This window comes from Macaca thibetana, chromosome 2 (genome assembly GCF_024542745.1).
Source record: "Macaca thibetana thibetana isolate TM-01 chromosome 2, ASM2454274v1, whole genome shotgun sequence".
Taxonomy (NCBI): Eukaryota; Metazoa; Chordata; class Mammalia; order Primates; family Cercopithecidae; genus Macaca; species Macaca thibetana.
This window is the reverse complement of record NC_065579.1, coordinates 171,859,788-171,876,288: the sequence shown is the minus strand read 5'-3', so window position 1 is coordinate 171,876,288 and position 16,501 is coordinate 171,859,788. Positions and strand designations below refer to the sequence as shown.

Here is a 16,501-nt window from a genome sequence, read left to right as displayed (position 1 = left end):
TGCCATGCTGCTATTCTATGAGATGCTGATGAAAGACGTTTTGCAGGTAAAATTGGGTTAAGGTGGGATAAATATTATATGGGGCCTTTACAACTGGGTGTGTTTCGTTATTTGCAGGTTCTCCAAGTGTGCCTCCCTTCCAGCTGAACGCCATCACCAGTGCACTGATATCAGGAATGGTCATTCTGGGAGTTATGAGCTTTTCTCTTCTTGTGTGCTCACTGGCCCTTCTGCACAGGAAGGGACCCACCAGTTTAGTGTTGAATGGCATAAGAAACCCAGTCTTTGACTGACTGTAACAGGTGCCTCCTCTCTAGAGAAGGCTTCACTGACTAAACTATGTGTGACTGCAGTCAGTGTTCCATCTGAATTTCATGTCAGTCCACATTCAATATTTGTAGGTTTGATAAATTTCACAGTGTAGCTTGTCAGCGTAATGATAGTGAAAGAGGTTTATAATATTGCTATTGTCACTGATGTATGTGGCCAGCCGTACTTTTATGCCACCAATGAATATATTGACAATAAGTGAAAAATATTCAGGACTTAGCTCTTCCAGGATCAGTAATATTTCATTTTACGTCAGTTTGCTTTTGATTGTTGGTTAAAAGATAAAAGGTTGGAGTAGACAAAAAATGAAATGTGTTGCATTTCCCCCTTAAGCATTAAAGCCCAGTGCAGCGGCATTTAGATTTGCACATGTGGTCCTAGAATAAATGTTGCTTTTTGTTTTAATCCAGATATTCCCTGCTTCAGGATGTGTTTTAACTGGACTGGCCAATTTGGATACCTGAGATGTAACTACTCATTCTATGACCTCCTGTGTTTTTGGCTGATTTCCATGTCTGACAATACTCATTTTAAAAGAAACTCTTGGGACATATCTCTTAAACTGGGGCATCCTTTTGTATAGAAGATAGTGAAAATAGTTGTTAGCTTCCAAGTGTCCTAGTACTAAGTGTCCCTAGATCATTATTTGTTAGAATAGGAATGGTTGTGATCGGTTTTCTTCTTCTGGTTCACGTGAGAACATCAGCACATGTTAACTCTCCTCCCAGGTAAACAGTTCAACTGCTGTTGCAGCTGTGCTTCCAGCAGTGAGGTAACTATGCAAAGATTATTTTTAATTCAGGAATCATAACATGTGAAAACAAGCTGTAGTTGTGAAAAGAGAACATTATCATCAGCTCATAAACCTACTGTTCCTAGAAGGGTTTTGAACAGTTTAGATTCCCTTTTTCCTAAAACAAAAAGGAAACTTAGGTTAAGTGTCGTTTGCAGAACATTGTTGGAATCTACATTAAAAGATATTCTTTCCCCCCATATTTTTGGTGCCAGGCAATACAATTAATCAGGAGAGGGTTTCTTTTTAAGGTATCTTCTTGTAGGTTTCATAATTGCCATGAATAAACAATATTTTCCTCTAATAGTAAACTGCAAGAAGCATTTGATCCTTTATCAGTTTTGCAGAAAAGCAAGTTTTAAGCAGCCCATGTTCTTACAAAAAAAATCAACGTTCTCTTTGTTTCAGCTACCTATGCGCTGAACAAATAAAACAATTTAATAGCCAACCAAAACCCAGCATGTGAAGTTACTAGAAGTGCCATGTTAACTATAAGAAATTGCTGTAATCGCTAATTTCTATTCAACGTTGGTGACCCATTAGTCGGGGCTTAATTTGTTATACTGCATGTGAATCATCAAGCAATATTAGATTGCTTCAAATGAAATGTCTACAATGTGAGTTAATAATTAAATCAGTCCTCAAGCTGAAAAACACTTTTTCTCCAATTTGCCTGAATATTTCAGGAGAAAGTATTTATATTGCAATAATTAGCTATATAATTGCATCAACTTTTTATTTCAAGGTGTAGACGCCAAGGGAAGTGGGATCTGGAAAGTCTCTGGATAATTTATTCACACACAAAAAATTTTAAATCACGTAAAAAGCCAGTCTACTCTTCCCTGTGTTACTGCAAAATAACTTTGAAGTGACTGTTCTGAACGTTATCTGTGTTAACATGATTAACTGACCATACTACTAATGTTACCCTATGTGTACATGGATAGTATTGAAATATACTGGTAAATCTATTTCAGATACTTTAAGTGAATTGCCATTGATTCTAGGATTAAGTTCTGTGAATAAGACATTATATCATTTAAGCTGTTTTGTCAATTTGATTTTTGTGCTTTTGGAACGGCCGCTGTTTCAGCTGTTGGCCTTTTGAATTCTATACTCCATTTTATAGAATCGAATAATGGACACATATCATTTGGGAAGCAACTTAAGTATCATATTATTTTTTGCCACCCTTTCATCATAAAAGGAAGAATCAGAGTTATAATGAGATAAACCAAGCCTGTTTTTTACAACTTTGTTCTTATAAATCTGCAGTTATATGGAGTATTTAGTTATACTGAATTTTACAGTTATTATAGTGTGAAAAACCTTACAAAATATGTGCAAACATTTCTTCAGTTTTAATACCTCAAACTGTTTTTTGCACTTCAGGGGTAAGGTCTGATGACATGTAAAAGATGATCGTTTAATAAAATAATGGTTTAAAATGTTGACCTGTTTTTTTTTTTTTTCCTCCTTCCTGCTCTCGACATCCTATTCCTACTTTCACAAATACAGAGGGTCTCCAATTTATGATGGTTACATTTACAATTTTTGACTTTAAGATGTGCTTATCAGGGCATTAAATGCATTGTTGACCTGTGATTTTTTTTTTTATTTATGATGAGTTTTTTGAGACATAACGCCATTGGAAATTGAGGAGCACCTGTATTAAGAAAGATTTAGTCTAAAATAAGCTGCCTAATGCAACAGGGAAGGCCAGTGATCTCTATATGTAGGTAAAGTCTGCCCTCTCTATACTGAGCCCTGTGCAGGGAGACACATTCTTAATATCAGCTAAAGGTAAGGAAGGACATTTTTCTTTGAGCATAAGCTCTAACAAAAATGGAAATTACAATTTTAAAAACTTTGGTAGGACAGAAAAAAAAAACTGGAAAGACAAGGAGCTTGGCTTCTGCCCGGAATTTCACAGTCTCTCCTAAGTGCCAGCAGGATCTGTGTCTTGGGGGAGGGTTGGTAGGAAAGTGGCATAGTGTTGAGGCAAAATCCTTTTCCTGACCCAGGGATAATCCAATCTCACACAACTGGGCACTACCCGGAGCCCTAAGTATTGACAATTAGCTTTGGGAGCCTCACAAGACAGGGTGATTCATGAGGGGCATTGTCAGCTGTGGAAAATGTAAGGCCACTCTATGAAGCCTCACAGACAGTAAACTTCCAGAAGTTAGAGTAGAGCAGAAGTTCATGGGAGACCCTTTTTTGTGAACACGGGTCATGAACATAATATGAAGAATAGTTTGAGGAATTGCAACAGGATGGAGGGCCAGCACGCATTTATTTTGATTCCATATTTATAAGAAAAAGAGAAAGCTGATCATAGAGCAACTGCCTTTGGGAATGAGATTCTTCAATTATTTACAAGTGGGGAAACATTTAAAATAAAACAATCTAAACTCATAATTTAGAAAAAAATTTAAAAATACTTGTATAGTAAACAAAACAAATATCAGAGTGAGCTGGAGTTGGTGTATCAGTCAGTGTTCCCCAGAGAAAAAGAATATATGATATTGGTATCTATGTCACAGATTATATATATTTAATATGTATGTGTGTTATATAAGATGTGTGTGTGTGTGTGTGTGTGTATGTATAGTATTTGTGTGTGTGTAACATAAGGAATTGGCTCACATAATTCTAGAGACTTAACAAGTCCTAAGAATAGAATTGCAGTTGGCAAGGTCGGGACCCAGGAAAGCTGATGGTGTAGTTCCAGTCCAAAAGCTGGTAGGCTTGAGGCCCTGGAAGAGTTGATGTTTCCATGCAATCCAAAGGCAGGAGAAACAAAAGTCCAACTTTGAAAGGCAGGTAGGCAGAAGGAAATCATTATTATTCACAGGAGGGCCAAACTGATTGGAGGTATCATACTGTTAAAAGGCTAAACTTCCTAATCAGTCCAGGAATATTAAGCAATTAATAAATAAAAGTGTTACAAAATCTGACAGTGCAATTGAAATGGTTTAAAACTATTTACTGTCTGGAGGTAAGGGTTCATGAATTGAGGGTCCTCTTTTATATTACCTGGATAATATTGATCAAATTGAAGAAAAACAGGGCCATGAGTAGGTGGGGAGTGATGAACTCTAAAGTTATACAAAATTATTCCTCGGCATCAAGAGAAACAGAGTACAAAGATACATGGCCAGGCGGTATTTATTGGACCCATATCCTACAGGGCTGGCATCGGGGATGCTGGTAGCCAAGGAGAAGAATAATGACATCAGCAGTGACAACAGGCTGGAAGCAGGAAAGAACATAAAACAGAGTAGCTGAGATAATAGGGGGCAAATGCAACAAGGGGCCGCTGGACTCTGGGAGAAGAGGCCGCTGCCACTTCTTAGGAGGAACTAGTTCTTTGGTGGGAGACAGAACGAGAATCATTGACAGCTGTTACCCACATTCCTCATGACAGCTGCCCGTCCTGCAGAAGTTCAAAGGTAAGTGAAAATTGAATTAAAAAGTTATATATTTATGTTTGTGAGGATATCTTGCCTGACAGCTTATTGGCAAATGCAGTCTCTGAAAATTTGAATAACACAAGAAAACTGAAATAGCCTTAATTAATGCCACATTTTGCTGAGATATCCAGAAGAGGATTAGTTTGGGGGCTTCTGCTCATGTGGACTAGACGTAACCTTTAGAAATCTCTGCTCAGTAATCTTCATTTATAAAATGCTTTGTATTCTTGGCAAAGTGAAATTGAGAACTCAGATTGTTATCTGCTTAGTTCAAATCTCCAATTCCTCTTTTCCTCAAGTATCTGGATATTTCCTTTTTTATTTAAATTGCCAACATAATTACTTCAATTTTCTCTTCCATTTTCTGTGTAGAAAGGAGCAGTGCTAATCATTACATGGAGCTTTAGTCAAAGGCAACATGACCCAAATTTTGAGGTTAGTTTTCATCAGGAGCATAGCTGCGTTAGCATTGCCCAGAGCAAAATCCATTACTGAATAATCCTGCTGGTTTAACTAATCAACTAACACTAGAAGATCTTGGGAGAGCTGTGGTTTGACAATTTCATGGAACCCTGACTCAGAGTTATACAGGTCCTGAAGCTATTTCTTCTCCTGTATGTAGTTTTGTAAATTATTTATTTATTTTTATAGTAGGGAACAATTGGCTAAACTGAAAAATTACTCCAGAGGAAATATAGTTGTGTTTAGCAATTATTTATGACTTGGAAATTTGAACTTATTTATTTAAAAGCTATCATTTTGCTAATGTATATTTTGTGACTGATAAAATGAGATGGCAGAAAATGATGTAGGGTTCTCATTGTAAAGAAAATGGAACCCAATAATTTCTTCTGAATCGTGTAAAGATAAGACATAGGTGCTTCTTTGGTATCTCATCTCACTCTATAAATACAATGTGGAACAAAGGCAATTCACTAATGCTCACTAAAAATTTTAATACAGGCTGGGTATGGTGGCTTATGCCTGTAATCCCAGAGCTTTGGGAGTCCAAGGTGGGCAGATTGTTTGAGCCCAGGAGTTCAAGATCAGCCTGGTCATAGTGAAACTCTGTCTCTACTTAAAAAATTTAAGAATTTAAAAATTAAAAGAAACACTGTAATGCTTTCTTTCTACCTTGTCAATGGATATATATTGAGAGTTTCTCTTATTTCACAAATTAATCATCAACATGGACGATTCGTGCCTCTAAGACTTTATCAGAAACTCTTTTGAAAGTTGCCATGAATATTGTGATTAAACCAGTAGGACCTATGGTTATTTTTACAAAGATATGCCAGGCTGAAGAAGTGTGCACACATTTGGCCTTGGATTCATAGCTGGATGTGTAAAGAACTTTGCCTGTTTACCATTGCAGTGGTTTCCAAATCCATGTGGCTCACTCCCGAGGAGGTATTTCCACAGACCCATAGGAATTCTCCTCAAACTTGTCTTCCATAATTTCTATAATTTTCTTCTCTTTCTGATTCCTGAAACGTTCAAACTTATAGAAAACTGCAGACAGCAATGTAACAACCACAGAAGTTTTATCATCTTGGATTAACAAATATGCACATATTTTTTAATTGTTTCAGATCTACAAAAAAAATTTTCATGTAAGTTGAAGTCCATTTTGTCCTCCTCTCTACTCTATTTCTTTTAACTGTCTGTCCAGAGGGATCATTGTCAGTAAGTTGCATGCTTTCTTTCCATCCATTTAAAAAATGATTACTACATGTGGATATTTTTCGAACAACAGAGTTTTAATGTTATCATATTTTATACTTCCTTATCACACTATGTCACATGCTGATTTTTGAAGTCAATAGCATGTTACTGAAATCTCTTTATCTTGAGACAGATCAGTTTCATGACATCTTTACATTCCTGCCTCAATAACTTCCGGCTTGAATTATGTTCCAACAATTATTACTTTGTGTATCTTATAAGAAAGTCCTTTTCTCTCCTTCTCCCCTCTTTGGCCTTCAGAATTGCCTTGGCTCTTTTTGCATCTTACTTTTATTCAAAGCTGATATGAGAAAAATTATGTTAAAACTTTGATTGGAATTTCATTGAAGTTGTAGATTAATGGGGAAAAATTGCCACATTTTTGATACTGAGGGATTTTTCCATCATCAATCTTGTTTTATGGATCCATTTATTCAAGTCTTCCTGCAATACCTTCAATTGAGTCTAGTACTTTCTCCATAAAAGTTCATAATATAAAACTTTTGTTACAGTTATTTGTAGCTGTCATAGGTTTTGGCAGCTATTGTAAACGAAATCTTTTCTAGGAACTAAACTTTCTAATTACATATTGCTGCTGGATACAAATGTTAGTGATTTTGTTTTTATATTTTATTTACCACTATTGACAGAGTATCAAGTTTGTATTATAACCCTTCTGGCTGTGGATTCCCTCAGACCTGTTCAGGGCACCCAAAGTCCACAATGAGGCCCTGGAGCCAAACGCTTTCATTCAAAGTACCCTTTATTTTTCTCAGCAACATCCTTGGAATTTTTTTTTTTTTTCACAGAGTCTTGCTCTGTCACCCAAGCTGGAGTGCACAATCTCGGCTCACTGCAACCTATGCCTCCTGGGTAAAGCGATTCTCATGCCTCAGTCTCCTGAGTAGGTAGGATTACGGGCCTATGCCACCATGCCTGGCTAACTTTTGTATTTATAGTAGAGATGAGGTTTCACCATGTTGGTTAGGCTGGTCCCGAACTCCTGACTCAGGCAATCCACCCATCTCGGCCTCCCAAAGTGCAGGGATTACAGGCCTGAGCCACTGTGCCCAGTCTGTATTTTTTATTTAATCACATTTTATTATCTTTGTCTCTTATGTGAAGGTTTCTCCAAAGGGCTTTTTGGAGTGCTACTAAATAGTGTTAGTCATTCAGGGAAGTATTCTGTGTCATGGGGAACTTCTGGAAGTGTTATTAGCCCAAGGCTAGTTCTGAAAGTCAAACTCTGCCTGGCAGAAGTAGGTGAATGACAATGATCAAAGGACATTGATTTTTGTCAGCTCCTACATAAGTCATAAATGTGATATTTGTGGATGCATTTGGTAAATTCATACATGTTGATTGTTATTATATTTTTTCATCAAACTTACCTTATGTTTTAAAATTTGCTTTTGGAGGTGGGTATTAGTGTACCATGAGCCAATGAGGAAAGTTACATGCTGCATATGCTGTCCCTTAGCACTCATCCCAAGCCAAGTGATGGACAGGGATGAGGAGTTCCATAGGGAAAGAGTCCCCGCACTAGCGTCACTTAAGGCACTAAGATTAGCCATCTGTCTCTTCTAATGAGGAAAGCAATGTTGGAATAGAGGACACGCACATCAAAGGTTATGGCCAGGGTTGGACTTCTCAGCCCAAGTTTACTGAGGGAACAGATAAAGCAACAAAGTTGGGAAGTAACAGACTGGGCCACTAGGTGCCCAATAGTGATGCTGGTGAGTGTTTGACTCATTGTGTATGGTTTATTTAATGCCTACATGATGGTGACTCTTGTTCCCTCATTTTAATCTCTTCAGGTTGATAGGACATGGGGAAATACTAAAAGGCTGGTTGCCTTTATGTACTTTTATCTAGAGGTAGTCACTTACAAATCACTCGTTTTTTTTCAGTTTGTAAGATAAATTTTCCAAGTTGTTAAAACTTATATTGCTTTTCCCATAGATTGTCAAAGAACGGTTACGGTTACATTAAAGTTCCGAATTTCCTGACCTCTTTGAGAGATAAAGGAACTGTAAATAAATTACACTGTATTTCTCTTAAAAGCCTTATCTTAGGGGATTAGTAACAATATCACATTTTTCAGAAGCCTTGGGGCAATAAAATCTCCTTAGTGTAATTGAAATCTAAGTACTTATCTACTAGAGAATTATATATTTCAACAGCTTTTAAAAAATTATGTTGCACTCTTAAAAGAAATCTGCATTTTAAAATTTATATTAAATCTTTTTATTCTAAGGCAAATAAGGCAATATCTACATATAGTTTAATTTGATCTCATAATTTTTTTGCATATTAGATTTTTTAAGAAAAATTATGAATTATAATTGAATCATCTAGCTTTTCCTGTTATGTAAGTATTATTTTAATCTATATGTAATAGGGGAAAACTAAGAAGAAGGGTATACTTACTACTTGTAGATACTTTTTATATCTAATACATATTGTAACAACTTCATGAAGTAGATGATATTTTCCTAATTTACTTAGAAAACTTTCAGTCATATTTTATTTGAATATATTGGAGGTGTAATATGCCTTCTAAGTTTTATTAATTAGTTAGTTCACCTTTTGTAGTCATTGTTCTTTTAATGTTTTAATTGTTTCCCTTGACTAAGTTCTCATTCACCACTTGGGATGTGAGAAATGGAGAGAATAAAGAACTCCAGTTTACAGAGTTGATCAAAGTTCCTTGTATATTAATAGGTGTGTGTTGGTGTGTGTGAAAGATAAAGGTTGAAGAACTGAACATTGATTACAGGGAAATTCGCTAGTATTAATATAGTTTTATAGATATTGTACCATTAGTAGACAGCTGAGTAAACTAATAACAACTTGATTTAGCTGTTTAGTAAAATTTTAAATATTATAGATAGCGTTAATTTGTGTTAGATTACTTGATTATGAGTTTCATGTCATTTTAAGGTACACATTTTTGTATTGGTTAGAATCACAGTCCATTGCAAGTAAAAGAGATGCTGTTGTCACGATAGTGAGTGAGTTCTCATGAGAGCTGATGGCTTCAAAAGTGTTTGGCAGTTCTGCCTTTTTTTTTTTTTTCTCTCTCTCTCTCTCTCTCAGTCCCTCTCAATCTCTCTCCTGCCACCTTGTGAAGAAGGCGCTTGATTCTCCTTCACCTTCTGGCATGATTGTAAGTTTCCTGAGGCCTCCCCAGCCATGTGGTGCTGTGAGTCAATTAAACCCCTTTTTTAAATAAATTACCCAGTCTCAGGTAGTATCTTTATAGCAGTGTGAAAATGGACTAAAACAGAGAATTGGTACTGGGGATAGGGCACTGCTATAAAGATAACCTGAAAACGTGGAAGCGACTTTGGAACTGGGTAACAGGCAGAGGCTGGAACAGTTTGGGGGGTTCAGAAGGTGTGGGAAAGCTTGGAACACTCTAGAAACTTGTTGAATGATTTTGACCAAAATGCTGATAGTGACATGGACAATGAAGTCCTTGCTGAGGTTGTCTCAGGTGGAGATGAGGAACTTATTGGGAACTGGAGTAAAGGTCACTCATGCTATGCTTCAGCAAAGAGACTGGCAGCATTTTGCCCCTGTCCTAGAGATCTGTGGAACTTTGAACACAAGAGAGATGATTTAGTGTATTTGAACATAAGAGAGATGATTTAGTGTATCTGGCAGAAGAAATTTCTAAGCAGCAAAGGATTCGAGAGGTAGCCTGGCTTATTCTGAAAGTGTCCAGTTATATGTGTTCACAAAGATGTAGTTTGAAATTGGAACTTATGTTTAAAAGGGAGGTAGATCATAAAGGTTCGGAAAATTTGCAACCTTACTATGTGATAGAAAAAAAAAAACAATTTTTGGGAAAGAAATTCAAACTGGCTGCATAAATTTGCATAAATAATCAGAAGCTGAATGATAATAGTCAAGACAATGGGAAAAATGTCTCCAGGGCATATCAGAGAGCTTCACAGCAGCCCCTCCCATCACAGGCCAGAGGCCTAAGAGGGAAAAATGGCTTCTGGGCAGGGACCAGGGCCCAACTTGTCTGTGCAGTTTTGGGACTTGGTGCCCTCCATCCCAGGTGCTCCAGCACCAGTCGTGGCTAAAATGGGACAAGGCATATCTTCGGACCTTGCACCTCAGAGGGTGAAAGCCTCAATCCTTGGTGGCTTCCATGTGGTATTGGGCCTTTGGGAGTGCAGAAGACAGGAGTTGAGTTTTGGGAGCCTCCACCTAGATTTTAGAGAATCTATGGAAATGCCTGGATGTCCAAGCAGAAGACTGCTACCCTTGTGGAGCTGTAAGAAGAGGGCCACCATCCTCCAGACCTCAGAATGGTAGCACCATGCACCTCAGAATGATAGCATCACCATCCTCCAGACCTCAGAATGGTAGCCACAGACACTCAAGGCCAACCTGTGAAAGCAGTCATGGGGGCTGTACCCTGCACAGTTATAGGGGCAGAGATGCCCAAGGCCTTGGGATCCCACCTCTTGAATCAGCATGACCTGGATGTCAGACATTAAGTAAAAGGAGATTGTTTTGGAGCTTTAAGATTTAATGACTACCCTGCTAGATTTTGAACTTGCATTGGGCCTGTGGCCCCTTTATTTTGGCCAATTTCTCCCATTTGGAAGGGGAACACTTATCCAGTGCTTGTTTCTCCATTGTGTCTTGGAAGTAACTAACTTATTTTTGATGTTACAGGTTCATAGGTGAAAGGGTCTTGCCTTGTCCCAGATGAGACTTTGGACTTGGATGTTTGGGTTAATACTAGAATAAGTTAAGACTTTGAGGGGCTGTTGGGAAGGCATGATTGGTTTTGAAACGTGAGAAGGACATGAGATTTGGGAGGAGCCAGTGGCAGTATGATATGGCTTGGCTTTGTATCCCCACCCAAATCTCATCTTGAATTGTAATCCCCAGGTATTGAGGGAGGGACCTGGTGGGAGGTGATTAGATCATGGGGATGGTTTCCCCCAGGCTGTTGTCATGATAGTGAGTGAGTTCTCATGAGAGCTACTGGTTTTTAAAGTTTCTGACAGTTCCCCCTTCTCTCTCTCTCTCTTTCCTGCCACCTTGTGAAGAAAGCGTTTGCTTCTCCTTCACTTTCTGCCATGATTGTAAGTTTCTTGAGGTGTCCCCAGCCATGTGGAACTGTGAGTCAATTAAACCTCCTTTGTTTCTTAAATTATCCAGTCTCAGGTAGTATCTTTAGAGCAGTGTGAAAGTGGACTAATACACAACTATATATAATAAGAGTTCACACAGAAAAAACTACAGGAAGGAAGTTGATAAAAATATGGACTAAGAACAGTAAGGAAAAATAATTGGTTTTAATACTAGTCTTCTTATGCTACTATCTATAATGCTATCTTTTTATGAGAAAATATTCAGGTAATTTAAATCAGAACAGTTTTAGTTGTCTGATAATTGATAAGCAGAATAAAGTGTTTTATCTATACTGTTGAGATAATTACATCAATTTTCAACTTCATTTAGTTTTTCCTACTGAAAAAAATTATTTGTACCTAATCTAATGAGCACATACAGCAAGAAAATAAATTTCCGAATCTTTTTTGAGATGTAGTGAAAACATAATGGCTTTGTTTATTCCTAACCAGTTCTAACATTTTATTCAAAGTGAAAATGGTCTGCAACGAACTTCAGATTATACAATAGCAGCATATTAAGCAGATTTGGGGATCTGTGGCTCCTACCGACAGCAATGAATGAGCTATCTGACTCATTGTTTTTCATTTGTGCATTTGTTTTTCCCACATCACTAGCATTTGTTATGGTCACACTGCCAAGCTCACACAGAAAATGAGTTTATGCTTTGGGAAATGGTTGAAAAGCATCATCATCTTCATTATGTCAACAATGAAAATTATGTTTGTCCATGCTCTCTGGAGCTGATGGCTAGAATGTTTGAAAACAACATCCAGGCATTTTCTCACTCATCCAGAAAAAAAAAAATCCATGCCAGTGTTATTGTTTTTTATTTTACAAATAATTTGTTTTCCCCTTGCCCTTTAGAGCTGAGAAAAGCTGCATGTAATGAATGCTATTTGTACATAAAGGCAATTTCCAGAATGAGTATAACACCATTGTCTGATGATTTTTGAGAGAAATGGCATGTGGAAAAGATACAGAAACTCTTCAGATTGTCCCCTTCAGTTGAACACTACCCATTTTTTGGAAGTAAATGACTAACTCTTTTTTATGCATTTCCACCTTACCCCATCTCCCCAGGAGAACAGTGATAATTGCTTTGTCGACTCTCAAATGTTTCCTTCATTACCTATTAAATATCTTAGAATGGGTGGCCAGGACTCCATTATAAAAATAGCTATAATATAACTGCGTTGTAATATAACTGTAATTCCCGCATGTCGGAAGAGAAAGGCTACAGCAGCCTTCCTTCATTGACTCTATTCACGTCAGGGTTTTTCCTCAAAATGGCAACCAGTGAAAGTAATTTTATACATACCCAGGAGATCTAAAATAGTGCTTTGAAGACTGTGTGGGTTTCTGATGTCAACTGTACAGTTCAAAAGGGATCATATTTTTTTTCTCAGCTTAAAATCAACATTATTTTTCTTCAGATGGGATTAACAGAGTAACAGAGCCAAGGATAGCACATTACTATGTTTATCCTTTGCTCTTGAATCAAAATTGCTTCTCCCAATATGTAAACTCTGGGCTAACTCTAGATAGAAGGCAGGAAGCAAAGGATAATGCGCTGTTTTAAATGTAGGTGGAAGATAAGATGTTGAGACTAAATTTTAAAAGCCACTCCAAGATATATTCATTCCACCCTCACATTTAAATAATGCTCACATTAAGTAATTGTTCCAAAGGAACTGTCAGAATGAAACAGTCAGTCATAGCTTTTCCTAGCTGAATTTTGACAACTAGAAAAGTCCAAGGCTTGCTGTGAAGCTATGAAAATTGTTTTTAAAACATTTGCAAAACATGAGCAAAGCCTTATTTCTTTTTGATTATTGGCAGAAAAAATGAACAAATTCTACAATATTGATCAGGTGAAGCTTTCTAGATTATGTTTATTTTGCAGGGCTACCTCAAATAATCTAAAAAGTATAGGGCCTATGCATACATTGCATTTGTATGCATTATTATTTTTAACTTTTAGTTATCATCTATATCCATGCTTTTTAGCTTAGGGAAAATGTGGAACTCACTATGAAATGCATAACATCTGCAAGTCAGTACTTAGTTCCCTAGAGGCCTTGTTATACCTGAAGTCAAGGAATTCAGCACTTTGCTCAAAGAACATATTGCTCATTCCTAAAAGCTAATATTGTGTCATGGTGAACATGGGTCTGGGGTAAAGAGGAATAAATTGGAAACTTGTAATAACTCTAGAACCATAGTCTTTAGAGCATTATTCCCTGACCAGTACAATAAGTATTACTTGGGAAATTGTTGGAAATGCAATTCTTCAAGACCAAATTCAGACCTTCTCAATCAGAAACTGGGGGTAGAACCCCAGATTTTCTGTTTAACAAGCCCTCCACTTGATCCTAAAGTTTGAGCACCACTGCTCTAGAATAAAGTTGAATTCAATTCCAGAAAGCTAAAAAGAGATCATCATCGATATGTGGCATCATTTTTATATCCTCAAATACAAAGAAGTATACACACCATGCAACATCTACAACAGTGTGTTTTTTCCTCATAGCTCCTTGTTTATTCTCGGGAGGCATTAATATATATGTTCCATTAAAAGGGGTGAACTTTTCAAACTGAGAAAGACTGTTCCTTGGTGAAAAAGACACATATGAATTCCTCTGCAGATTAGTTCCATAGATTATTATGTATAATGAAAAAAATGACCTGGTTTGGTATTGGGCCTGATGTGAACCACAGTTCTGTCAATTGTTAGTTGAATGACCTTGAGGAAGTCATTTAGCTTCTGAGCTTCAGCTTCCTTATCTATGAAGTAAGATTCTCATATCAATTTTTAGGCTTAAGTTGAGAACTAGGGATAATCTATGTAAAGCAGCTAGTTGAAGGCTGGGCACATGGTAGATATTAGACCTCCCAACTTGCCTGGCTTCCCCTTGCTATTCCAAAGGCTGCTCTTTGCCATCGTTGTGACTTCTGACTTTTAGATTTGATTCTACCTGGAGTGGTGGGAGCTAAGAGCATAGGCTGTGGTGTCAGCCTACCTGAGTGTGAATTCCAGCTCTAAAATACATTCTGTCGTTTCCTCATGTGTATAATGTAAAAAATACTATTACCCACCTTCATAACTTCTTCCAAGGAATAAATTAGCATAGGGTGCTTATCAAATGACTGACATATAGTAAGCATGTAATTAATGTTAGCTACGACTATCATCTTCTTTCATCAGGTTGGTGTGACTTCACATCTCTACCTTACTCTGCTTGTACCCTAAAACATAATACTTTGGTGGAAAAAAATCATCCATTACTTCATTCATTTAGCAAATAAATATTTTTGAGGATTTACCACGTGAGAGGACTTGAGCACAGATAGATGCTTTGCCTAATACTATTGAAGCACAAATTTGCATTTATTACTTTGTATTTCTTCAAGTTAGTTTCCTAATCTGTAAAATGGGGATAATAATAATTCTCCCAGTATCTATGTTAGAGCATTGTGAATAAAATGAGGTAATGAAAGTGATTCCAAAAACTGAAATAAAAAGCTTCAAGGCCATGTGCAGATAATTGAACAATCAACACCTCCCCAGATTATACAACATGAAGGCAGAGGAAGATAGCGATAGCTGATCATTTCAAATCACATTCCTCAGTTTGCTATTTGCATTTTCTATTTTATTTTATTGTTTTATTTCAGATTCATGGGATACATGTGAAGGTTTGTTACATGGCTATATTGCATAATGCTGGAGTTTGGGCTTCTAGTGAATCCATTACCGAAATAATAAACAGTGTACCCAACAGGCAATCTTTCAACCCTCATTCCCATTCCAGCTTCCCTCCTTTTGAAGTCCTCAGTGTCTATAATTTCCGTCTTTATGTCCATATGTACCCATTGTTTAGCTCTCACTTATAAGTGAGAACATGCTGTATTTGAGTATCTGTTTTTGACTTACTTTCTTAGGGTAATTGCTTTCAGCTCCATCTATTTTGATGCACAGGACACAATTTTATTCTTTTTTATGGCTGCATAGTATTACATGGTGTATATGTACAACATTTTCTTTCTCCAATCAACTCTTAATGGACACATTCGTTGACACCATGACTTTGCTATTGTGAATAGTGCTCCAATAAACCTACTTATGCACAGCAAAATAAGCAATCAATAACATAAGCAGACAACTTATTTGCATTTTTTGGCAGCCTTAGTGGTCTTGGTGGAATGAGATGAGGGGTAAAAGCAAATGATTTACTGCTGCAATTATGTGCTATATTACTAAGTTTATTTTTTGGAATGAACATTTATATGCCATGAAGATTTCTGTGATCTGAATGTTTGTGTCTCCCTCCCTCAAGTTTATATGCTGAAACCTAATCTCCAAAGTGATGGTATTAAGAGGTGTGGCTTTTAGGAGGTTATTGGGTATTTGGAGCAAAGCCCTCATGAATGGGATTAGAATCCTTATAAAAGAGACTTTAGAGAGCTTTTTGCCCCTTCCACCAAGTGAAGACACAGCCAGAAGTCACGGTCTATAAGGAAGGGGCCCTCACTAGATACTGAATCTGCAGGTGCCTTGCTCTTGGACTTTCCAGCCCGTAGAACTGTGAAAATAAATTTCTGTTGTTTATAAGCCACCCAGTTTATGACATTTTTATTATAGATATCTGAATGGACTAAAATAAAATAAAATTCTTGTTCTGAAAATGAGAACTCAATTTTTGAGCATCATGTGAGGGTCACTGGATGACATCTGAGCTTCTGTCTACTGGGGGAAGTGCTGATCAATTCTTTTTTTTTTTTTTTTTTTGAGACGGAGTCTTGCTGTGTCACCCAGGCTGGAGTGCAATGGCCAGATCTCGGCTCACTGCAAGCTCCGCCTCCCGGGTTCACGCCATTCTCCTGCCTCAGCCTCCCGAGTAGCTGGGACTACAGACGCCTGCCACCTAGCCTGGCTAGTTTTTTGTATTTTTAGTAGAGACGGGGTTTCACCGTGTCAGCCAGGATGGTCTCGATCTCCTGACCTCGTGAT

General features: G+C 37.3%; 1 protein-coding gene across 1 annotated transcript in view; it reads left to right on the top strand.

Moving 5' to 3' along the window:
* The window catches only part of ZPLD1 (zona pellucida like domain containing 1), a 60,678-nt gene extending 58,259 nt beyond the window's left edge, over window positions 1–2,419 (top strand). Inside the window, exon 11 of the mRNA XM_050778949.1 lies at window positions 118–2,419. Within this exon, the coding sequence (XP_050634906.1) occupies window positions 118–293 (176 nt within the window). The 3' untranslated portion in view covers window positions 294–2,419. The remainder of the gene's footprint in view (window positions 1–117) is intronic.
* Window positions 2,420–16,501: the final 14,082 nt, after the last annotated feature.